Source organism: Syngnathus acus, chromosome 16 (assembly GCF_901709675.1).
Source record: "Syngnathus acus chromosome 16, fSynAcu1.2, whole genome shotgun sequence".
Taxonomy (NCBI): Eukaryota; Metazoa; Chordata; class Actinopteri; order Syngnathiformes; family Syngnathidae; genus Syngnathus; species Syngnathus acus.
In genome coordinates, this window is record NC_051101.1 from 1,874,207 (window position 1) to 1,895,830 (window position 21,624).

Sequence of the window (21,624 nt, forward strand, 5' to 3'; positions counted from 1 at the left end):
CCTCCAAAAACTGAACAATCCCACTCACTGATACACTTGCAAATAAAATCATTCAATCCCGGAGCACTTTTGATTGCAAAACAAAAATCAGAAAAGAGGGAAAAGGTAGCTACCAATTGGGTGTTATTTTCTTTTTGGTGGAAATAAAGTCGAGTGATCAGTTCGATTTTATTTCTAAAATCCAATTTGGAAACTAGTTAGGCCTCGTGAGGACAGACTACCCGATGACTGTCTCCTCCGCTTGCGGACATACAGAAAAAGTCTCCCTTCACCTAGTTTCTCACGCAAAGTTGTCCAGTCCAATTCTTTTGAGTAAATCCAAGTTAATCCAGGCCAGCGATCTTGCGTCTCACACAAGGCTCTTGAAGGCTGTAGAAAAAGTCTTGAAACTCATACGGGCTTCTTCACGTATGAACGCGGTCCGGGAGAGAGCCCCGTAGATGTCCAAGGTGACCTTTTTATAGACTTCTCTGCCCCCCCCCCCCTTTTCCGCTGGCCTCTATACTGTCCAGTTTCCCACGCTCATAACCTTGCGGTCTGAGCAGCTGTTTCCGCTGGCCTCTATACTGTCCAGTTTCCCACGCTCATACCCTTGCGGTTTGAGCAGCTGTTTCCGTTGGCCTCTATACTGTCCAGTTTCCCACGCTCATACCCTTGCGGTTTGAGCAGCTGTTTCCGTTGGCCTCTATACTGTCCAGTTTCCCACGCTCATAACCTTGCGGTTTGAGCAGCTGTTTCCGCCCCACTCTCCTTCCACCAAAAACCTGTAGAAACCCTGGCAAGCACCTTATTTCCTCTTTTCCTCACTTCTCCTTTCATAAAACCAATATTTCAAAGTTACACTTTTTACTCAACCATTTAAATCAGAAATCAAAACCCTTGAATTTATTTTTTAAGCATTTTCTTAACACACCACTCGTGGTGGGCCTCTTTTCCTAATTGTGTGATAATATTGCTTTATGCTGTTACAGAATATATTTCAGCCAAGCAAAGAAAATAAACTAAAAATAAAAGAAAATAAAAACTCATTTGTTTTCCCCTTTCCAACAATTTTTAACACACCCCTATTTTTATATGGGTGGGCAGCTTAGTCTAATTCTGTGATAATATTGCTTTAAGCGGTTACAGAATATATTTTAGCCAAGCAAGTAAAATAAAATAAAAATAAAAAATATATTTGTGCTTCCATGTGTGACCCATAATCCGACCCCTTTTTCTCTTTGGTCTCCTGCACCGGTTTGGCTCCATCTTTTGGAAAATTTTGGAATTTCAGCTTTGCCAATTCATTCAATATTTCCCCACCTAATCTTGCACCATCTGCTGCTAAAATTTGGAATTTCAGCCCCGCCAATTTATTACTGGGAGCAATCCATACTCACTTCTTGCACCATTTGTTCCCCCCCCCCCACTCCATGTTACATGACAGCGGATAATTCACAGTCTGACATTGACTGCACAGCTGCCCTTAAAATCTTTAAAAATGGACGCGTCGATGTCGGCCACCAGCGTCTTCATGCCGCTCTTGTACGGGACAAACTCAAACATGACGCGGATGCGGTTGTTGGGAGCCAAGTCGGGAAGGCTGAGGAGACAAAAGAACAAGAAGAAAAATTCCACAGTTATGATAGTGTTACTTAGTTGTTATACTTTTGTTTCCAGTTTCAAGCAAGTGTCCTTGCAAATGTTAAACCGTGGGGCCCTAGCAGAGCTCTTGATCATGAGATCCAGTACTTGTATTTCAACTCCTGTCGCATGAGTCCGCTTCCCGACAGGGTCAGGGTCATGCCCGTAACTGTCTCCTGCAGGGGGTTCATGAAGATCACCTCTCCCGACGCCCACTGGAGCTGCCGGACAAAACCAGTCACCTGCCACACACGCAAATCAAGTTCTTGGATAAATATTTTAAAATAGACCCCGAAGGACAATTGAAGAAATTCGCAACACGTTAACACTGATGACACGCCACCGAGTGACATGCGCCGCTGTCATGTTCTACGTTCGTGTCGTCCAGTGACAAAAGAGACAGAACGTGCACAAAGGCGGGACTCGCAACCAAACCCAAAGCCAGAGAGGGGAGGGGGTGATACGTGCTGACTGAATCCAGAACAAGGCCCAATTTTACAAGAGCAAAGCCGCATCATTCTATTTTTTTTTAAAGTCACAATATTACAATTAGCCGTCCCACAAATAAAAGTTGTAAATATTACAGTAAAGTTGAGTTGATCTTGAGGGGAAAAAAATCTCTTATAGGGTGTCAAAAGCGGACCTGTGGAGAGCCCACATCCAGGTCTTGAGGGGCATCATGTAAAGTTGGGTCAATCTCAGGTCTTCCCATTTTTGTTTCTGCTCTTGTAGTTGATGGTCCTCCCTACGGTTGAACCCACGTTGGAACGGTTGACGTCATAAGTTGATTTAAAAAAAAAAAAAAAAAAAGATTTGCATCCATCCAATTGGCGCTTCATTCAATAGCAGGTGTGGGGCCCTGCCGATGACATGACGTCATCCGTCCCGACACGACGCCGTGCGTTCAACGGTAGAGAGGGGCATCATTGAGACAAATACAAGAGCAGATACCAAAATCAGAGATTGAGCCAACTTTACAAACAAACCTGCGCCCTTCCCCCCTCTCCACAGGGGCATTTTTTGAAAGTGCGGCCAAAAGGCAAGTTTGTTGTGGTGGACTTACTGAGACTAGGACGGGGGGGTCACGCAGTATCACGTCATACTCTGCCAGGTACTTTTTGTCAGGATGCCGCTTGTCCGTCACCACGGCTGACACCTTCAAGCTATCGGCGCGCAACATGTGCTTGTAGTACGAACGCACGGGGATCACGATGGGCACCGACAGCTCTGTGACATTTGACAGAAAAAAAACAATTATGTCTAGGTCATGTTGACAAAAACACGACAGCGCGTCACATTGTGGCACAACTTGTTGCAAATTCTTTCTTTTTAACCCCTTTCACTGTAACGTCTCAAAATCTCGCAGGTCGCACGTTGAGACCTTTTATTGCAGATAGGACTCGATGCGGTCGCTCAGAAACTAAAACAAGAAGGTGACACTTTGAAGAGTTTGACCTCGGGACGGTTGCAGTGTCTCGTCCTTGTCTTCAGACTGGATGGCGGCGACAAAGGTGCCGTTGTAGTGCATCCCGTACACGCTGATGCGGATGTTGAGATTCCGTTCCACCCTGCTCTTGCTGCTCAGCACCAGCTTCAGCCGCACATCCTTGCCATACTCCGGTTCCAACATCTACCGCCGCGACGACAACGGAACATCAAGTGACGGCTGAATCGTATTGTAATATCGTTTCTTGAATAAAGGACAGGCTCCAGCATGCGCGCGACCCTCGTGAGGAGAAGCAGCTCAGAAAAGTTTTGTGAATCACTACTTGTACAATTTCATTAGTAAAGAAGAGGAAGATAAAAAATTGCCAAGGGATGGGCGAGTACGGAAAACCGGGTTTTGCTATAGCGGTGTTACTTTAAGGTACATGAGGTATCGGTATGGCAGAGTACCTAAAGAGCCAATAGTGCTATCAGTAGTAGTGTCGAGCATCCCAAATTTTGGCCGAGGTGTACAAGTTTGTGAGGCCACGATGACAAAGTACCAGCAGGTCTGGAATCCCCACGCTAAGACACTGTGCGAGGCGCCCACAATTCCTTAGTAGGGTGGAGTAGGAGTAGTTCGTTGACAAAGAAAAATAACTAAAGCGCTTACTTGCCTCCTGAAAGGCAACGGCATAAAGACAAACCTCAACAAAGCGTATGATGAGCTGTGGTGCGGGGGGTTGCGAGGAGCCCCCATCAGGCTGCCCCCCCGCAGAATCGTCCTCGCCGTCGCTCTCTTTGTCCTCACTGATGGCGTAACGGAACACGGCACGCTCCGCTTCTGAGCCTGAAACACGCCGGCACGTCTGTGTATGTGTGTGTGTTTGTGTGCGTGCAGGATACTCACCTTCCCTGTGCTTGTAGGAGCTGGTGATGTCCAGACGCTTGTCGTAGCCCACCGCCTTGGTGGAGATACTCTTACCAACTCGCTTGGTGTCCGAGGTTAGCTTCACATCGGTGCCGTCGGCCTTAGTCTGAAGACGCGCAATTACGCGAGTGGGTCACGACTGAAATTTCAATTCAATTGATGTTTTGCCCTCACCAGCCAGACGACCCGGTCTGCGTTGACCTCCGCAAAGACAAAGGGCACGTCATACAAGAGCTCTGTCTCGCCGTTCAAGATGGCCTCCAAGGAGGCGGGGCCGCACTGGTGCAAGCCTGAGCCAAAGAAAAGCGGTGAGCATTTGTTTTGTTTTTTTCCACTACAGATTGTCCAAATATTCCGATTTCAGGCTCTCAAAAGTCATCATTCTCTGATTTCTCAAGTCCTTCAAGAAAGCTGACTGATTCATGGTTTGTGCTTCATCATTTGCTCAGAGGACAACGTAAGGGAGGATCACGCGGAGCAAGGCATGCAGGACAACATTGAGGACAGCACGGTGGACAATGTGGAGGTCTGACCATCACTGGACTCCTGCGGCGTGGCATCCAGAACCTGCCAGCCGTCATATTTGCCATTGGCCTTCAGGTCAGGGCGCTTCATCCACGATTCAACCCAGACGTGAAAAGTCCTGACGTAACGACATACTTTTAGGACACACGTGCGCACACAAAAAACAACAACAGAAAAAACAACAAACATGCACACCACTCACACACAATCAATGCTCAACCGCCCACACGCGCACACACACGCACACACACAACACAAGCAGCCTCTCCCACACTAACCAGATACTGTCGTCCTTAGACTTTCTGTGCGGGGCCCCTTCCTCGGCGCGGTAGACGTCGATGGTAAGGCTGGCATCGGTGTCGTGGCCCGACTCGAAGTTGGTGACCACACGCGTAGGAATGCCCAGCAGACGCAAGACTGAAGGCAAACACAAACGGAACTTTCGGAGGACGCCGCCGGGCCAGCTACCAGCTACCAGCGACGGCAGCGACGCACGAAAGAGCAACCCGGTCTCTTCGGCAAGCGGTGACGTTACCTGAACAAAGGACGCCGGCAAAGACCCAGCACTGGCCATACTTGACCGACCGGTAGTTGTTATTCTTCCACACAGTAAGAAGGTCATAGCTACGGCTCCAGTGGGAGGGCGAAAAGCCGCCCTCATAGGAACCTGACCACTTGCCCATCAGGACCCCGTCTTCGTCCGAACTGTTGATCTAGCCGTGTGAGAGCGCCGCGCTGGTTCAACACATGCGCTCCTTCTCTCCGCTACCCGTCCGACACCTACCACAGCGCTGAGCACGCGGCCCACGTAAACCGGGTCACCACGGGAGGCCAGGTCACTGCCGGGGTCACTTTTGTAGTTGATGTTTTTGTCCAGGACACTGAGGCAAATATCCACCATGTCGTCTTCAAACTGCAAGGGAAGCGAAAAAGTGCATGACCCGATGAGACTCTCTGCAGTCACTGCAAAGGTCAAGTAAGTCGGAATAACTGCAATTCATATCCCCGCGTGGGACCTAAGGTTCCATTCACCGGTGCGGTTTTCATAGGTAAAGTTATAGAACATCGATATGATAGTTAATCCTAAGAAATGTTGTCAGCGTAGCGTATCCTTCTCACTTTGATTACTTTTGGCAAAATGCTCTTGGATTTGTCTGGGGCTTGTGGCTCGGGCAGTAGAGTGGATCGTTTAATAACCAGAGGGTTGGCGGTTCGATCCCAGCTCTGTCACAGTCATATGTCGTTGTGTCCTTGGGCAAGCCACTACACGCACCTTGCCTCCAGGTTGCCATTGTAAACGAGAAAGTGTTCTCAATTGGCTTACCTGGTAAATCATTGAATGAAAAAAACATAAATTCGGGGAGCGCTCTGCACTGCCTCGCTCGTTTACCTACTGATGGGTCAGCACCTTGCTCAAGGGCAGTAGCGGTTTTTAACATGGGCAAAATGGGCGTCAGTTTTTTTTTTTTCACCCCCAAAAAATTGCACCGCAAAGCGGTTTTAACAGTGTTTATCACTGTGTGGGGAATTCGCAATTTAGCGCCCCCCCTTCAGGGAAATTGGCATTTATTATATTTAATAGTGTCCCAACAGTAATTGTATCAGTATGCGCGTGTGCATTTGACATACGTGTCCAAAGTCCCATTTGAGAGCGGTTATGTAATCTGAACTTCCTCTGTAAATGAGTCCATGTTCATTCAACACATATTCTTTTCTCTCCTGCTCATCAGGCAAAAACACAGAGTCTCCTAAATGGACAAAACACAAGGCAAAAAATGAGACACGAAACACTACATATATGGACACGCTACTGCGTACACTGCAAAGCTTTTTTCGCTGGCCTAAATACGATCAAAAAAGGTTTTGGTCCAGTCGGATTACAGCTCCAGCGTGGCCGAGACAACTTCATCTTCTTAAAATTGTGTGGCCATACAGCTTATATTCAAGCGTGCTGTATAGTCAGGAAATTGCTGCAGTTCTATAGCGTTTCTCACATGAAAGTGGTGGATTACATTGTTCTCCACTGAAGGTCCACATCCCATTTGCACCACTGTACGCTACACACGGGAAGGAAGTGGCTGTCGAGGAACGTACCCGAGAACCAGGGATTGAAGAGCAGTGCAAGCGTGGCGAGTGTCTTGTCCTCCCCCCACAGGGTGGCCTTCAAAGTGTACCAGCCGACAGGGGCGTCGGCAGGGGCCGTGATCAGCACCGGCAGGCTGATGGCCGAGCGGCTCACGTCCGCCCTGGCCGTCCAGGCGCCTTTGGCCAAATCCCTGCGACCGATTGGGTCCGGGATGCCGAAGCGACACGAGGTGCCCTTCTCTTCCGAAGCGTGACTTCCTGTTGGATCGATTGACATTTTGGTGTGCATAATTTTTGTTTGTTGAACTAAGTTGTAAGCGCTTTCAACTATTGTAAGTTGTTACAATAATGCACCCCCCCGAATTTGTTTCATTTTTGTAGGTTAATTTGCTCTCAGCTGATTATTTGACATTTCAAATGAATGCTTGCAATCAAATAACAAAACAATAGACACTTATTCAAATCTGTCAAATTGATAGATTTTCAGATTGAATTTCAGTGAGGTCAGGGATAGCGGTACACTGGGGCGAGCGGAGCCCCAGTCAGGAATCTTAGTAGCCCGAGTAAAAGTTCTGTGGAATTGTATTTAAATAAATTTTTCTGTAGAATTGTATTTAAATACATTTAGAAATTATTTTGTAGAATTGATCCAATTATATGGAAATGCCACAAATGTGAAAACAAGAAACTAAATGTGTTGGCATTTTTTTCTTTGGGAGGAGCCCCAACTGAGGAGCCAGTGAGCAAGCACTTACCCCCAGTGGAGGCATTGAGGACGAGAGAATCGAGGCCCTGCTTGAAAGGCTTGGCCAAGGTCAAGGTGATCTTGAAGGCCTGCCCCCTGCGGACGGTCAGCGGCTCTTCGGGAAGCTCGTTGGTGTGGTGCTCGCTGTGGTTGAGCTTGGCGTGCAAGTCCACGCCCTTGAAAACTGACACGCACCACAGCAACAAAAAGAAGAGTTAGTTCCTGTTACCTCGAGTGGAAACACCGCTTCCAGGGCCGTAAAACCTTTAATTCCACTCGGTATTTTGTTTTTTTTCTTTTAATTAGCAGGGACGATATGCCTGTACTGGAGAAAACAAAAATATCTAGTGTATTGAAGTGATGCCTTGACATTGTTCTATGACCACATTGGTAATCCTAACGCGCAAGTCATCACTGAAATGAAATTGAGACATTATCTCGCACTCACTGCACTTCTTATTCTGTACAAATCCTTATTTGAACCTCATTTAAAATACTGCAATATTATATGGTGTAACACATTTCCAACTAGGGGTGTAACGATTCATCGATACACATCGATTAATCGGTATAATGCTCTACGATTTGTCGGCATCGACGCTAAACGTAAACATCGATCTATATCGCCCGTTTTTGACCTCGGACATTAGACGCGACTTTATTTTGAAATCCAGTTCATTGTTGCTTGCTTCCTCTTTCCGGGAGCAGTGCGCGGCGTGTTGTGTTGTGAGCAGAGCAGGCACGTGAAAGGGGAGCCGACAACTACGCGGCTCCTGGGCTGGTGCTATTGCTAGTGTCCAAGAAGACGAGGAAATTCGCTCCCCTTTGGGCTTCAAGTCATTCGTTTGGAAGCACTTTGTAATTTCCTAAATAAAGAGTTTGCAGTACCTTGTTGATTTTGCGTATGAATTGTTATAAATCAGGATATTGTTCTATATCGATCGTAGAGCACTATATCGTGATGTATCGTGAATGAATCACAGCAGGCTTTAAGATATCGGCAAATATCGTATCGTGTTTCTTTGTATCGATATGATATCGTATCGAGACAAAACCCGCGATTTGGGTTAATAAAGTCCCAAAAAAAGTCAGAGTTATAATTCCACCAATGCCATCAAAGTTGCACATTAAAATAAGAGTCTCGTGAAAAAAGATGCACGTTATATTGAACACTAAGACAATGCAAAGTTAAACAGACTTCACAGCAAGTGGTCATCAAGGTGCTAAAAGTGGATTACGGGCAATCTTGACTTGCAATGATATAGGGGAACAAAAATTAGTTGGACGATATTTTGACTCACCTGAATTGTCAAAGCTCATCTTTGCACGTCGCAGTGGTCTGGGCGCCCGCTTGCTGCTGTCTTCTGACTACTTTGAGTTCAAGAAGTATCTGTGAAGCCTGCCAGCGCTTTATCAAGTAGCGTGAGCCTGTTAGAAAAAAATCGATGATCAACGGCGTGGGGGACGAATGTTTAAAACACATTCTGCTGCTGCACATACGACTCTTATATCACTTTGGGAGGTAAGTTGGGGGGGGGGGGGGGTGGAATCTTTAATCACAACTTGCCGTGTCAAAACTAGAAACCTGTCTAGCGAAAATCATTTTTCTTTGGAACTTGAGTGCTGCTGGCAAGCTTGGGTGTTGTTGCATTCCAAAGAACAGCAAATATACCCTTCCCAAATATGTGTGTGGGAAGGAAGATATTCTTCCAGATAAATAGGTGGCGTGTGCGCGCGGGTGTTTGTGCGTTGCTCAGTTTGCACGCGAACCCTGGGCTGATTTCCTTGATGCCGTCAAGCAGGCGATCCAGCTGCCCCACCCTCTGCGGCGCATCGGCGTCCCTGCGGGTCCTGACGGCCGCCATGGTTTTCCTCAGGCACCCGGCAGTGACCTTCATCATCCCCTGGCAGGCGGCCTCCACGTGGCGGTCCCGCACCGACCAGTACGCGTCCTGGTTAACGCGCGGCTCCTCGCCATCCTCCTGCTGATTGGGGGCGTCGCCCGACGGGTCACGGGCCTCCGACAGCGCCTGCGAGATCACCGCCCACCTTCCCGTTCAGATGGAGGAGCGCGCGCAGCCTGGTCGCCTTGCCTCCTCGCGGCTCGCACCTGCTCTAACTCCTCGATGGCGTCTTTGACGATGCCGCTCTGACCGCTTAGGACCAGCACCGCTGCAGCCTTATTGTCTGCATTTGAGAGAGCGATATGAAGGGAGCTTGTTCAGCATGAAGGTCGCTAGAAAAGAAGATGGCAGCAAGCTCGCTACGTCGGTCAGTACCTTGGTAGCTAGCCAAGTCCCAAGGCAGAAAAGTCTGTATAAATTTAGCACAGGGTAGGAAGGTGTGCTTACTTTGCTTGAAAGGAATGTAGAGCGAGAGATGGGCCAGCAGTGGCTACACTAGCTAAATTGCAACAGACAAACGGTAAAAAGCTGGGTAGACATATGCAATGACGCTTTTTGCTCAGACTGACGTCAGGCCAAGTAGTCCTTCTTGAGTCCTCAGCGAGTAGCACCAAGTACCAATACAACTAGTACTTTTCGACATTTTCCTTGACTCAACAAACCTTCCGATACATGTGATGATTCATCTGATTATGCGCTGATGTCTGAAATTGACGCAGTGTAGCGCCAAAAATCCTGGAGGTGGGGCACCGGGTAGCGGTCAGGCGTTGTCGCGTCGTTGACCGGCAAGGACTTCAGCCCCCTCCTGGTTTGGGGTGCAGGGGGGAGGCCCAAGGACTGTTGGAGCGCTGAACAATCCCCAGGCGCTCCTTGGACTCGAACTCCGTCTTGGCTACGGCTTGTTTGGCTCGAGGCGACGAGCGTGGGCGTATACGGGCGGGCCAGTGGCGTCAATCTGGTGATCGACACCGTGCTTTGCTGTGGAAGAGGAGAAGGTGGGCCGGGACAGTGCTGTTAACTCGGCGAGCAGGCGCTGGAAACCGCCTGTGACAGAGAGCAGGCTGGAGAGGTGTACTGCACCAGAGTCACTGAGCGCGCAGGCGTGAGAACAAAAAGTGACGGCGTCGATCAAACGCTGATTTTTAACGTCCACTAACAGTCCATATGCACACAATAAATCTGTTATTCTTTTTTTTGAGTTTTAGCATGCATAAAGTACTATAAGTAATGCCAACGTGCCAAAGTACACCGCCACACCAAAGCGGCACTGGAACAGTTTCAAGTGCCAGAACGATATTTCGACCACGTCAACATTGACCTAGTTGGCCCACTTCCACCCTCGCAGGGTTACACTCACGTGCTCACCATGGTCGACAGGACACTACGGTGGGCTGAGGGTGCTCCTCTGTCATCTAAAACATCAGCTGATGTAGCACGGGTGTTTATTGGCACCTGGGTGTCCCGTTTTGGCACCCCATCGGACATCTCCTCAGACTGTGGCGTTCAGTTCACTTCTGAACTTTGGAACACTGTCGCAGGGAGCTTGGGTGTTAAACTCCACTGCAACACGGCCTACCACTCCCAGAGCAATAGCCTCTGTGAACATTTTCACAGGTCAATGAAAGCCTCCCTGGGTGCTGGCCTGAAGGACAGTTCCTGGGCTGACAAACTCCCATGGGTCATGCTGGGCATCAGGACTGCACCAAAGGAAGACCTCCAGGCCTCCTCCGTGGAGCTGGTCACCCACCACGGGTGCCTGGGGAGTTCGTCTCCAGCACCACGACCCCTTGGTCCGCTGCACTCCAACGCTCCAGCATGTTGGACAATGCCAGGCTGTTTGCTCCGCTTCCTACCTCCTGCCATGGTTTGCCAAACTCTCATGTCCCCAGTAGCCATCGGTCTGTTTGGTATGTCTTTATTCGAGTTGACGGCCACCGCGGACCTCTCCGTCCGCCTTAAGAAGGCCCTTTCCATGTCGTGGAAACGGGGGACAAGCACTTTGTGGTACACATTGGGGGAAGCAGGAGTGTGTGTCTGTGGACCGCCTTAAACCAGCTCACCTAGATCTGCCCAGGCCTGTTGAGTTGGTGCATCCCCTGAAACGGGGTAGGCTTCCGACTAGGACCCCCTTCCCGTTCCTCCTGCCCCTCGGCCATGCCGCAGGGGAGCCCTATAGACAGGCACGGTGGGGGGGGGGGGTGCGATTCCACCTTCTCTTGTTCAGCGGAGCCGCACTAGACGTTTGATTCGTCCCCCACGCCGTTGATCATCGATTTTTTTCTTTTCTCAGGTTTTCTTTTAATGTGAATTCTGGGTGGGGCAGCTGGATCGCCTGCTTGACGGCATCAAGGAAATCAGCCCAGGGTTCGCGTGCAAACTGTACAAACACCCGCGCGCACACGCCACCTATTTATCTGGAAGAATATCTTCCTTCCCACACACATATTTGGGAAGGGTATATTTGCTGTTCTTTGGAATGCAACAACACCCAAGCTTGCCAGCAGCACTCAAGTTCCAAAGAAAAATGATTTTCGCTAGATAGGTTTCTAGTTTTGACACGCCAAGTTGTGATTAAAGATTCCACCCCCCCCCCCAAGTTACCTCCCAAAGTGATATAAGAGTCGTATGTGCAGCAGCAGAATGTGTTTTAAACATTCGTCCCCCACGCCGTTGATCATCGATTTTTTTCTAACAGGCTCACGCTACTTGATAAAGCGCTGGCAGGCTTCACAGATACTTCTTGAACTCAAAGTAGTCAGAAGACAGCAGCAAGCGGGCGCCCAGACCACTGCGACGTGCAAAGATGAGCTTTGACAATTCAGGTGAGTCAAAATATCGTCCAACTAATTTTTGTTCCCCTATATCATTGCAAGTCAAGATTGCCCGTAATCCACTTTTAGCACCTTGATGACCACTTGCTGTGAAGTCTATTTAACTTTGCATTGTCTTAGTGTTCAATATAACGTGCATCTTTTTTCACGAGACTCTTATTTTAATGTGCAACTTTAATGGCATTGGTGGAATTATAACTCTGACTTTTTTTGGGACTTTATTAACCCAAATCGCGGGTTTTGTCTCGATACGATATCATATCGATACAAAGAAACACGATACGATATTTGCCGGTATCTTAAAGCCTGCTGTGATTCATTCACGATACATCACGATATAGTGCTCTACGATTGATATAGAACAATATCCTGATTTATAACAATTCATACGCAAAATCAACAAGGTACTACAAACTCTTTATTGAGGAAATTACAAAGTGCTTCCAAACGAATGACTTGAAGCCCAAAGGGGAGCGAATTTCCTCGTCTTCTTGGACACTAGCAATAGCACCAGCCCAGGAGCCGCGTAGTTGTCGGCTCCCCTTTCACGTGCCTGCTCTGCTCACAACACAACACGCCGCGCACTGCTCCCGGAAAGAGGAAGCAAGCAACAATGAACTGGATTTCAAAATAAAGTCGCGTCTAATGTCCGAGGTCAAAAACGGGCGATATAGATCGATGTTTACGTTTAGCGTCGATGCCGACAAATCGTAGAGCATTATACCGATTAATCGATGTGTATCGATGAATCGTTACACCCCTAGTTGGAAATGTGTTACACCATATAATATTGCAGTATTTTAAATGAGGTTCAAATAAGGATTTGTACAGAATAAGAAGTGCAGTGAGTGCGAGATAATGTCTCAATTTCATTTCAGTGATGACTTGCGCGTTAGGATTACCAATGTGGTCATAGAACAATGTCAAGGCATCACTTCAATACACTAGATATTTTTGTTTTCTCCAGTACAGGCATATCGTCCCTGCTAATTAAAAGAAAAAAAACAAAATACCGAGTGGAATTAAAGGTTTTACGGCCCTGGAAGCGGTGTTTCCACTCGAGGTAACAGGAACTAACTCTTCTTTTTGTTGCTGTGGTGCGTGTCAGTTTTCAAGGGCGTGGACTTGCACGCCAAGCTCAACCACAGCGAGCACCACACCAACGAGCTTCCCGAAGAGCCGCTGACCGTCCGCAGGGGGCAGGCCTTCAAGATCACCTTGACCTTGGCCAAGCCTTTCAAGCAGGGCCTCGATTCTCTCGTCCTCAATGCCTCCACTGGGGGTAAGTGCTTGCTCACTGGCTCCTCAGTTGGGGCTCCTCCCAAAGAAAAAAATGCCAACACATTTAGTTTCTTGTTTTCACATTTGTGGCATTTCCATATAATTGGATCAATTCTAGAAAATAATTTCTAAATGTATTTAAATACAATTCTACAGAACCATGTATTTAAATACAATTCCACAGAACCTTTACTCGGGCTACTCAGATTCCTGACTGGGTCTCCGCTCGCCCCAGTTTACCGCTATCCCTGACCTCACTGAAATTCAATCTGAAAATCTATCAATTTGACAGATTTGAATAAGTGTCTATTGTTTTGTTATTTGATTGCAAGCATTCATTTGAAATGTCAAATAATCAGCTGAGAGCAAATTAACCTACAAAAATGAAACAAATTCGGGGGGGTGCATTATTGTAACAACTTACAATAGTTGAAAGCGCTTACAACTTAGTTCAACAAACAAAAATTATGCACACCAAAATGTCAATCGATCCAACAGGAAGTCACGCTTCGGAAGAGAAGGGCACCTCGTGTCGCTTCGGCATCCCGGACCCAATCGGTCGCAGGGATTTGGCCAAAGGCGCCTGGACGGCCAGGGCGGATGTGAGCCGCTCGGCCGACAGCCTGCCGGTGCTGATCACGGCCCCCGCCGACGCCCCTGTCGGCTGGTACACTTTGAAGGCCACCCTGTGGGGGGAGGACAAGACACTCGCCACGCTTGCACTGCTCTTCAATCCCTGGTTCTCGGGTACGTTCCTCGACAGCCACTTCCTTCCCGTGTGTAGCGTACAGTGGTGCATATGGGATGTGGACCTTCAGTGGAGAACAATGTAATCCACCACTTTCATGTGAGAAATGCTATAGAACTGCAGCAATTTCCTGACTATACAGCACGCTTGAATATAAGCTGTATGGCCACACAATTTTAAGAGGATGAAGTTGTCTCGGCCACGACTGGACCAAAACTTTTTTTGATCGTATTTAGGCCAGCGAAAAAAGCTTTGCAGTGTACGCAGTAGCGTGTATATGTAGTGTTTCGTGTCTCATTTTTTGCCTTGTGTTTTGTCCATTTAGGAGACTCTGTGTTTTTGCCTGATGAGCAGGAGAGGAAAGAATATGTGTTGAATGAACATGGACTCATTTACAGAGGAAGTTCAGATTACATAACCCCTCTCAATTGGGACTTTGGACACGTATGTCAAATGCACACACGCATACTGATACAATTACTGTTGGGACACTATTAAATATAGGCAAGGTACGACTCATTGATTAGTCTTTGGTCAATCTAATGTATCCTATTTAGTACTTACACTTACTCCCAGTTTAGTTTTCCACCGACCTTCCCACAAAGGCATTTGGGGAATTTTAATCATGTATGCAATGTTTACATTTGAAATGCCCCTTTTCATCACCACTTAACTTCACAGGTGAACTGTTCCACATGCGTCCCCTTCCCTGGCATTTCCCCTTGTCACTCATTTTCCGTGCACAACTTTTTCGCAAGCACCCAGTCTGCAGCTGAAGTGGGCACTAAATTGCCAATTTCCCTGAAGGGGGCGCTAAATTGCGAATTCCCCACACAGTGATAAACACTGTTAAAACCGCTTTGCGGCGCAATTGTTTGGGGGGTGACAAAAAAACTGATGCCTTGGGCAGCCCGCCCATTTTGCCCATGTTAAAAACCGCTACTGCCCTTGAGCAAGGTGCTGACCCATCAGTAGGTAAACGAGCGAGGCAGTGCGCTCCCCGAATTTTTGTTTTTTTTATTCAATGATTTACCAGGTAAGCCAATTGAGAACACTTTCTCGTTTACAATGGCAACCTGGAGGCAAGGTGCGTGTAGTGGCTTGCCCAAGGACACAACAACATATGACTGTGACAGAGCTGGGATCGAACCGCCAACCCTCTGGTTATTAAACGACCCACTCTACTGCCTGAGCCACAAGCCCCAGACAAATCCAAGAACATTTTGCCAAAAGTAATCAAAGTGAGAAGGATACGCTCCGCTGACAACATTTCTTAGGATTAACTATCATAGGAATGTTCTATAACTTTACCTATGAAAACCGCACCGGTGAATGGAACCTTAGGTCCCACGCGGGGATATGAATTGCAGTTATTCCGACTTACTTGACCTTTGCAGTGACTGCAGAGAGTCTCATCGGGTCATGCACTTTTTCGCTTCCCTTGCAGTTTGAAGACGACATGGTGGATATTTGCCTCAGTGTCCTGGACAAAAACATCAACTACAAAAGTGACCCCGGCAGTGACCTGGCCTCCCGTGGTGACCCGGTTTACGTGGGCCGCGTGCTCAGCGCTGTGGTAGGTGTCGGACGGGTAGCGGAGAGAAGGAGCGCATGTGTTGAACCAGCGCGGCGCTCTCACACGGCTAGATCAACAGTCCGGACGAATACGGGGTCCTGATGGGCAACTGGTCAGATTCCTATGAGGGCGGCTTTTCGCCCTCCCACTGGAGCGGTAGCCATGACATTCTTACTGCGTGGAAGAATAACAACTACCGGTCGGTCAAGTATGGCCAGTGCTGGGTCTTTGCCGGCGTCATTTGTTCAGGTAACGTCACCGCTTGCCGAAGAGACCGGGTTGCTCTTTCGTGCGTCGCTGCCACCGCTGGTAGCTGGCCCGGCGGCGTCCTCCGAAAGTTCCGTTTGTGTTTGCCTTCAGTCTTGCGTCTGCTGGGCATTCCTACGCGTGTGGTCACCAACTTCGTGTCGGCCCACGACACCGATGAAAGCCTTACCATCGACGTCTACCACGCCGACGAAGGGGCCCCGCACAAAGAGTCTAACGACAGTATCTGGTTAGTGTGGGAGAGGCTGCTTGTGTTGTGTGTGTGCGTGTGTGTGCGCGTGTGGGCGGTTGAGCATTGATTGTGTGTGAGTGGTGTGCATGTTTGTTGTTTTTTCTGTTGTTTTTTTTTTGTGTGCGCACGTGTGTCCTAAAAGTATGTCGTTACGTCAGGAATTATCACGTCTGGGTTGAATCGTGGATGAAGCGCCCTGACCTGAAGGCCAATGGCAAATATGACGGCTGGCAGGTTCTGGATGCCACGCCGCAGGAGTCCAGTGATGGTCAGACCTCCACATTGTCCACCGTGCTGTCCTCAATGTTGTCCTGCATGCCTTGCTCCGCGTGATCCTCCCTTACGTTGTCCTCTGAGCAAATGATGAAGCACAAACCATGAATCAGTCAGCTTTCTTGAAGGACTTGAGAAATCAGAGAATGATGACTTTTGAGAGCCTGAAATCAGAATATTTGGACAATCTGTCGTGGAAAAAAACAAAACAAATGCTCACCGCTTTTCTTTGGCTCAGGCTTGTACCAGTGCGGCCCCTCCTCCTTGGAGGCCATCTTGAACGGCGAGACAGAGATCTCGTACGACGTGCCCTTTGTCTTTGCGGAGGTCAACGCAGACTGCGTCGACTGGCTGGTGAGGGCAAAACAGCAATTGAATTGAAATTTCAGTCGTGACCCACTCGCGTAACTGCGCGTCTTCAGACTAAGGCCGACGGCACCGATGTGAAGCTAACCTCGGACACCAAGCGAGTTGGTAAGAGTATCTCCACCAAGGCGGTGGGCTACGACAAGCGTCTGGACATCACCAGCTCCTACAAGCACAGGGAAGGTGAGTATCCTGCACGCACACAAACACACACACATACACAGACGTGCCGGCGTGTTTCAGGCTCAGAAGCGGAGCGTGCCGTGTTCCGTTACGCCATCAGTGAGGACAAAGAGAGCGACGGCGAGGACGATTCTGCGGGGGGGCAGCCTGATGGGGGCTCCTCGCAACCCCCCGCACCACAGCTCATCATACGCTTTGTTGAGGTTTGTCTTTATGCCGTTGCCTTTCAGGAGGCAAGTAAGCGCTTTAGTTATTTTTCTTTGTCAACGAACTACTCCTACTCCACCCTACTAAGGAATTGTGGGCGCCTCGCACAGTGTCTTAGCGTGGGGATTCCAGACCTGCTGGTACTTTGTCATCGTGGCCTCACAAACTTGTACACCTCGGCCAAAATTTGGGATGCTCGACACTACTACTGATAGCACTATTGGCTCTTTGGTACTCTGCCATACCGATACCTCATGTACCTTAAAGTAACACCGCTATAGCAAAACCCGGTTTTCCGTACTCGCCCATCCCTTGGCAATTTTTTTTCTTCCTCTTCTTTACTAATGAAATTGTACAAATAGTGATTCACAAAACTTTTCTGAGCTGCTTCTCCTCACGAGGGTCGCGCGCATGCTGGAGCCTGTCCTTTATTCAAGAAACGATATTACAATACGATTCAGCCGTCACTTGATGTTCCGTTGTCGTCGCGGCGGTAGATGTCGGAACCGGAGTATGGCAAGGATGTGCGGCTGAAGCTGGTGCTGAGCAGCAAGAGCAGAGTGGAACGGAAGGTCAACATCCACATCAGCGTGGACGGGATGCACTACAACGGCACCTTTGTCGCCACCATCCAGTCTGAAGACAAGGACGAGACACTGCAACCGTCCCGAGGTCAAACTCTTCAAAGTGTCACCTTCTTGTTTTAGTTTCTGAGCGACCGCATCGAGTCCTATCTGCAATAAAAGGTCTCAATGTGTCATTTGTAAATTTGGCCTAAGATTTTGATACGTTACAGTGGAAGGGGTTAAAAAGAAAGAATTTGCAACAAGTTGTGCCACAATGTGACGCGCTGTCGTGTTTTTGTCAACATGACCTAGAGATAATTGTTTTTTTCTGTCAAATGTCACAGAGCTGTCGGTGCCCATCGTGATACCCGTGCGTTCGTACTACAAGCACATGTTGCGCGCCGATAGCTTGAAGGTGTCAGCCGTGGTGACGGACAAGCGGCATCCTGACAAAAAGTACCTGGCAGAGGATGACGTTATACTGCGTGACGCCCCCGTCCTAGTCTCAGTAAGTCCACCACAACAAACTTGCCTTTTGGCCCCACTTTCAAAAAATGCCCCTGTGGAGAGGGGGGAAGGGCGCAGGTTTGTTTGTAAAGTTGGCTCAATATCTGATTTTGGTATCTGCTCTTGTATTTGTCTCAATGATGCCCCTCTCTACCGTTGAACGCATGGCGTCGTGTCGGGACGGATGACGTCATGTCATCGGCAGGGCCCCACACCCGCTATTGAATGAAGCGCCAATTGGATGGATGCAAATCTTTTTTTTTTTTTTTTTTAATCAACTTATGACGTCAACCGTCCCAACGTGGGTTCAACGGTAGGGAGGGCCATCAACTACAAGAGCAGAAACAAAAATGGGAAGACCTGAGATTGACCCAACTTTACATGATGCCCCTCAAGATCTGGATGTGGGCTCTCCACAGGTCCGCTTTTAACACCCTATAAGAGACTTCCCTCAAGCCAGCATGTATTGCTTCTTTCTCCAACTTTGGTTTCTGTTTTAAGTCCAGTCATTCTCATTGTGGATCACCCAAAAGCATAATGGTGAAAATATTGTATTTACCGTGACGGTTTATTTTTTTCCCCTCAAGATCAACTCAACTTTACTGTAATATTTACAACTTTTATTTGTGGGACGGCTAATTGTAATATTGTGACTTTAAAAAAAATAGAATGATGCGGCTTTGCTCTTGTAAAATTGGGCCTTGTTCTGGACTCAGTCAGCACGTATCACCCCCTCCCCTCTCTGGCTTTGGGTTTGGTTGCGAGTCCCGCCTTTGTGCACGTTCTGTCTCTTTTGTCACTGGACGACACGAACGTAGAACATGACAGCGGCGCATGTCACTCGGTGGTGTGTCATCAGTGTTAACGTGTTGCGAATTTCTTCAATTGTCCTTTGGGGTCTATTTTAAAATATTTATCCAAGAACTTGATTTGCGTGTGTGGCAGGTGACTGGTTTTGTCCGGCAGCTCCAGTGGGCGTCGGGAGAGGTGATCTTCATGAACCCCCTGCAGGAGACCCTTACGGGCATGACCCTGACCCTGTCGGGAAGCGGACTCATGCGACAGGAGTTGAAATACAAGTAATGAATCTCATGATCAAGAGCTCTGCTAGGGCCCCACGGTTTAACATTTGCAAGGACCCTCGCTTGAAACTGGAAACAAAAGTATAACAACTAAGTAACACTATCATAACTGTGGAATTTTTCTTGTTCTTTTGTCTCCTCAGCATTCCCAACTTGGCTCCCAACAACCGCATCCGCATCATGTTTGAGTTTCTCCCGTACAGGAGCGGCATGAAGACGCTGGTGGCCGACATCGACGCGTCCATTTTTAAAGATTTTAAGGGCAGCTGTGCAGTCAATGTCAGACTGTGAATTATCCGCTTTGAAAAAATAAATAATGTCTGCTCAACGTTTTTTGGTGCTCAGTCTTTTGTAACAGTGGTGCTTTTATGTACCGTAATTTTCAGACTAAAAGTCGCCCCGGAATATAGGTCGCATTGGCCATAAAATGCTCAATAACGTGAAAAAAAACATATATAAGTCGCTCCGGAGTATAAGTCGCATTTTGGGGGGAAATGTATTCGACAAAATCCAACACCAAGAACAGACATGAACGAGCAACAACAGGCTAAACCAGGGGTGGGCAAACTTTTTGACTTGCGGGCCGAATTGTGTTCTAAATTTTGACCGGGGGGCCGAACCAGGAGCAGATGGATGTAGTGTTTGTGTGAAGTAATATAAATGACATGTAAAGGTCATTGCATAAAAGGTTTTTACTTTTAGTAGATACTAAAGCATGGATATTAAAAATAGCTTTTTGAAAACAAATGCATTTATTAACAGCATTAAAAAAATATTTCACCCAAAAACTATTATCAGTGATTCTTATTAAATACGACAGTTATGATGAATAACATTTTCCATCACTTCAGCGCCTGCAGGTCAGATTTATGAAATATGTTTATCTAATGAGGCGAAATCACATCCAACGGCAAACATTCTGACCAAATACATCATTTTGAAGAATCAGTGAAAGAGTACATCTAAATAAAGTAATAAAGAAATCAATAGTATTGTTGGTTTCCCTTTTTTGCTAGTGCATCATAGTCTAGAGTAAAATGTGTTGTGGTAATTCTTAGGATAGAGCCGAGGTGTCGGTCCGTTAACCTAGATCTGTGACGGGCTTTGTTGACGTTCATGTGGCTGAACGTCTTCTCACACACGTAGGTCAAGCCAAATTGTCCACTCTTTTTTTAACATTCGGCACTCAGTGTCCAACTTTCTTTTCTTCGGGCCACTCATTTTAATGGAAGGATTCCAAGGGAAGGTTTGTGGGTGGCATTAGCGTAAAACTGTATCTGAAAACTCGAGAATTAATTACGAGAATATTGACGTCACAGCCTACACTCGAAATTCGGCACTGATAGATGAAATTACGACGTACTACTGAGTACGCACATGCACTTGTGAGTGTGCACCGAGCTTTCTGACACGGCTCCCATCTACTGGGGAAACATAGTAATTGTAGGGAAAATGACCCCCAAAAAAAATTAATAATACAATTTATTCAGGTTTGGTGGGCCGAATTAAACGGCCCCGTGGGCCGGATGTGGCCCGCGGGCCGTAGTTTGCCCATGTCTGGGCTAAATGATAGGTATGCTAACGTGACATAAACACAAACGAAGAGCTGAGAACGGGTCTGACGTAACATTCAGAGTTATTCAAAAAACGATTACATAAATAACACGTTTATAAAACCATCTGTGTCACTCCAATTCATTAAATCCATCGATCGTCCTTTATGTCAACAATGGGTGCACGCCGCTGACGGCGCTTGCACTTCAAAATATTCCACAGGCCCATATAACGATATATACGTAAATTATATATCAAATAACTATTATATAAGCAATCATATTATCAAACCATCTGTGTCACTCCAAATCATTAAATCCATCGATCAAATTCCTCGTCCTTTGTCAACAACGCCGCGCGTGCGTCCTGACGTCAGCCTCGTCGTTATTCCACAGATCTACTATATAACTATATTGTAGCGTTAACAAAGTACAAGGAAAGACGTGGGTTTGGTAAACGGCTCTTTATTTAACAAAACGAACTTCCAGGCGTGTGGCGGCGTGGACTTCCAGCCACGGAGGTGGAAGAGAGATCCATAGAATAGGACCGGGCGTGCGTAAAAGCCATGACCGAGCCCCATCCACCAGCCCCGGACAGCCACCTGGCCGAGCGCCGGCCCCCGACTTCTATCCACGGAGGTGAAAGAGAGCTCCATAGAGTAGGACCGGGCGTGCGTAAAAGCATTGTCCGAGCCCCATCCACCGTCCCTGGAC

At 47.7% G+C, this 21,624-nt stretch overlaps 2 protein-coding genes and 1 long non-coding RNA gene across 4 annotated transcripts; 1 reads left to right on the top strand and 2 right to left on the bottom strand.

The window, feature by feature from the left end:
* Positions 1–1,431: 1,431 nt before the first annotated feature.
* Positions 1,432–8,773, bottom strand: LOC119135678 (protein-glutamine gamma-glutamyltransferase E-like). The gene is made up of 15 exons (XM_037273464.1): positions 8,636–8,773; positions 7,345–7,518; positions 6,599–6,847; positions 6,134–6,252; positions 5,289–5,417; positions 5,040–5,217; positions 4,783–4,921; positions 4,513–4,622; positions 4,148–4,269; positions 3,959–4,079; positions 3,756–3,898; positions 3,079–3,253; positions 2,687–2,850; positions 1,732–1,865; positions 1,432–1,582 (listed from the first exon to the last, which is right to left on the bottom strand). Exons 1-15 carry the CDS (start codon positions 8,652–8,654, stop codon positions 1,435–1,437), a joined length of 2,124 nt encoding a protein of 707 aa, XP_037129359.1. The 5' UTR covers positions 8,655–8,773; the 3' UTR covers positions 1,432–1,434.
* Positions 8,774–8,987: 214 nt separating this feature from the next.
* LOC119135681 lies at positions 8,988–9,958 on the bottom strand. The gene is made up of 2 exons (XR_005100582.1): positions 9,445–9,958; positions 8,988–9,364 (listed from the first exon to the last, which is right to left on the bottom strand). It is a non-coding gene; the product is annotated as an uncharacterized LOC119135681 (long non-coding RNA).
* Positions 9,959–11,923: 1,965 nt separating this feature from the next.
* LOC119135543 (protein-glutamine gamma-glutamyltransferase E-like) lies at positions 11,924–19,689 on the top strand. Of its 2 annotated transcripts, none has more exons than XM_037273227.1 (15): positions 11,924–12,060; positions 13,178–13,351; positions 13,849–14,097; positions 14,424–14,542; positions 15,546–15,674; positions 15,746–15,923; positions 16,035–16,170; positions 16,332–16,441; positions 16,685–16,800; positions 16,869–16,995; positions 17,056–17,198; positions 17,700–17,874; positions 18,113–18,276; positions 19,221–19,354; positions 19,501–19,689. In XM_037273227.1, the coding sequence occupies exons 1-15, from the start codon at positions 12,042–12,044 to the stop codon at positions 19,646–19,648; spliced, it is 2,121 nt and encodes a 706-aa protein (XP_037129122.1). In that variant the 5' UTR covers positions 11,924–12,041; the 3' UTR covers positions 19,649–19,689. The 2 variants fall into 2 exon arrangements, with proteins under 2 accessions (XP_037129122.1, XP_037129121.1); XM_037273226.1 differs by having other exon boundaries at positions 13,849–14,093; positions 14,420–14,542.
* Positions 19,690–21,624: the final 1,935 nt, after the last annotated feature.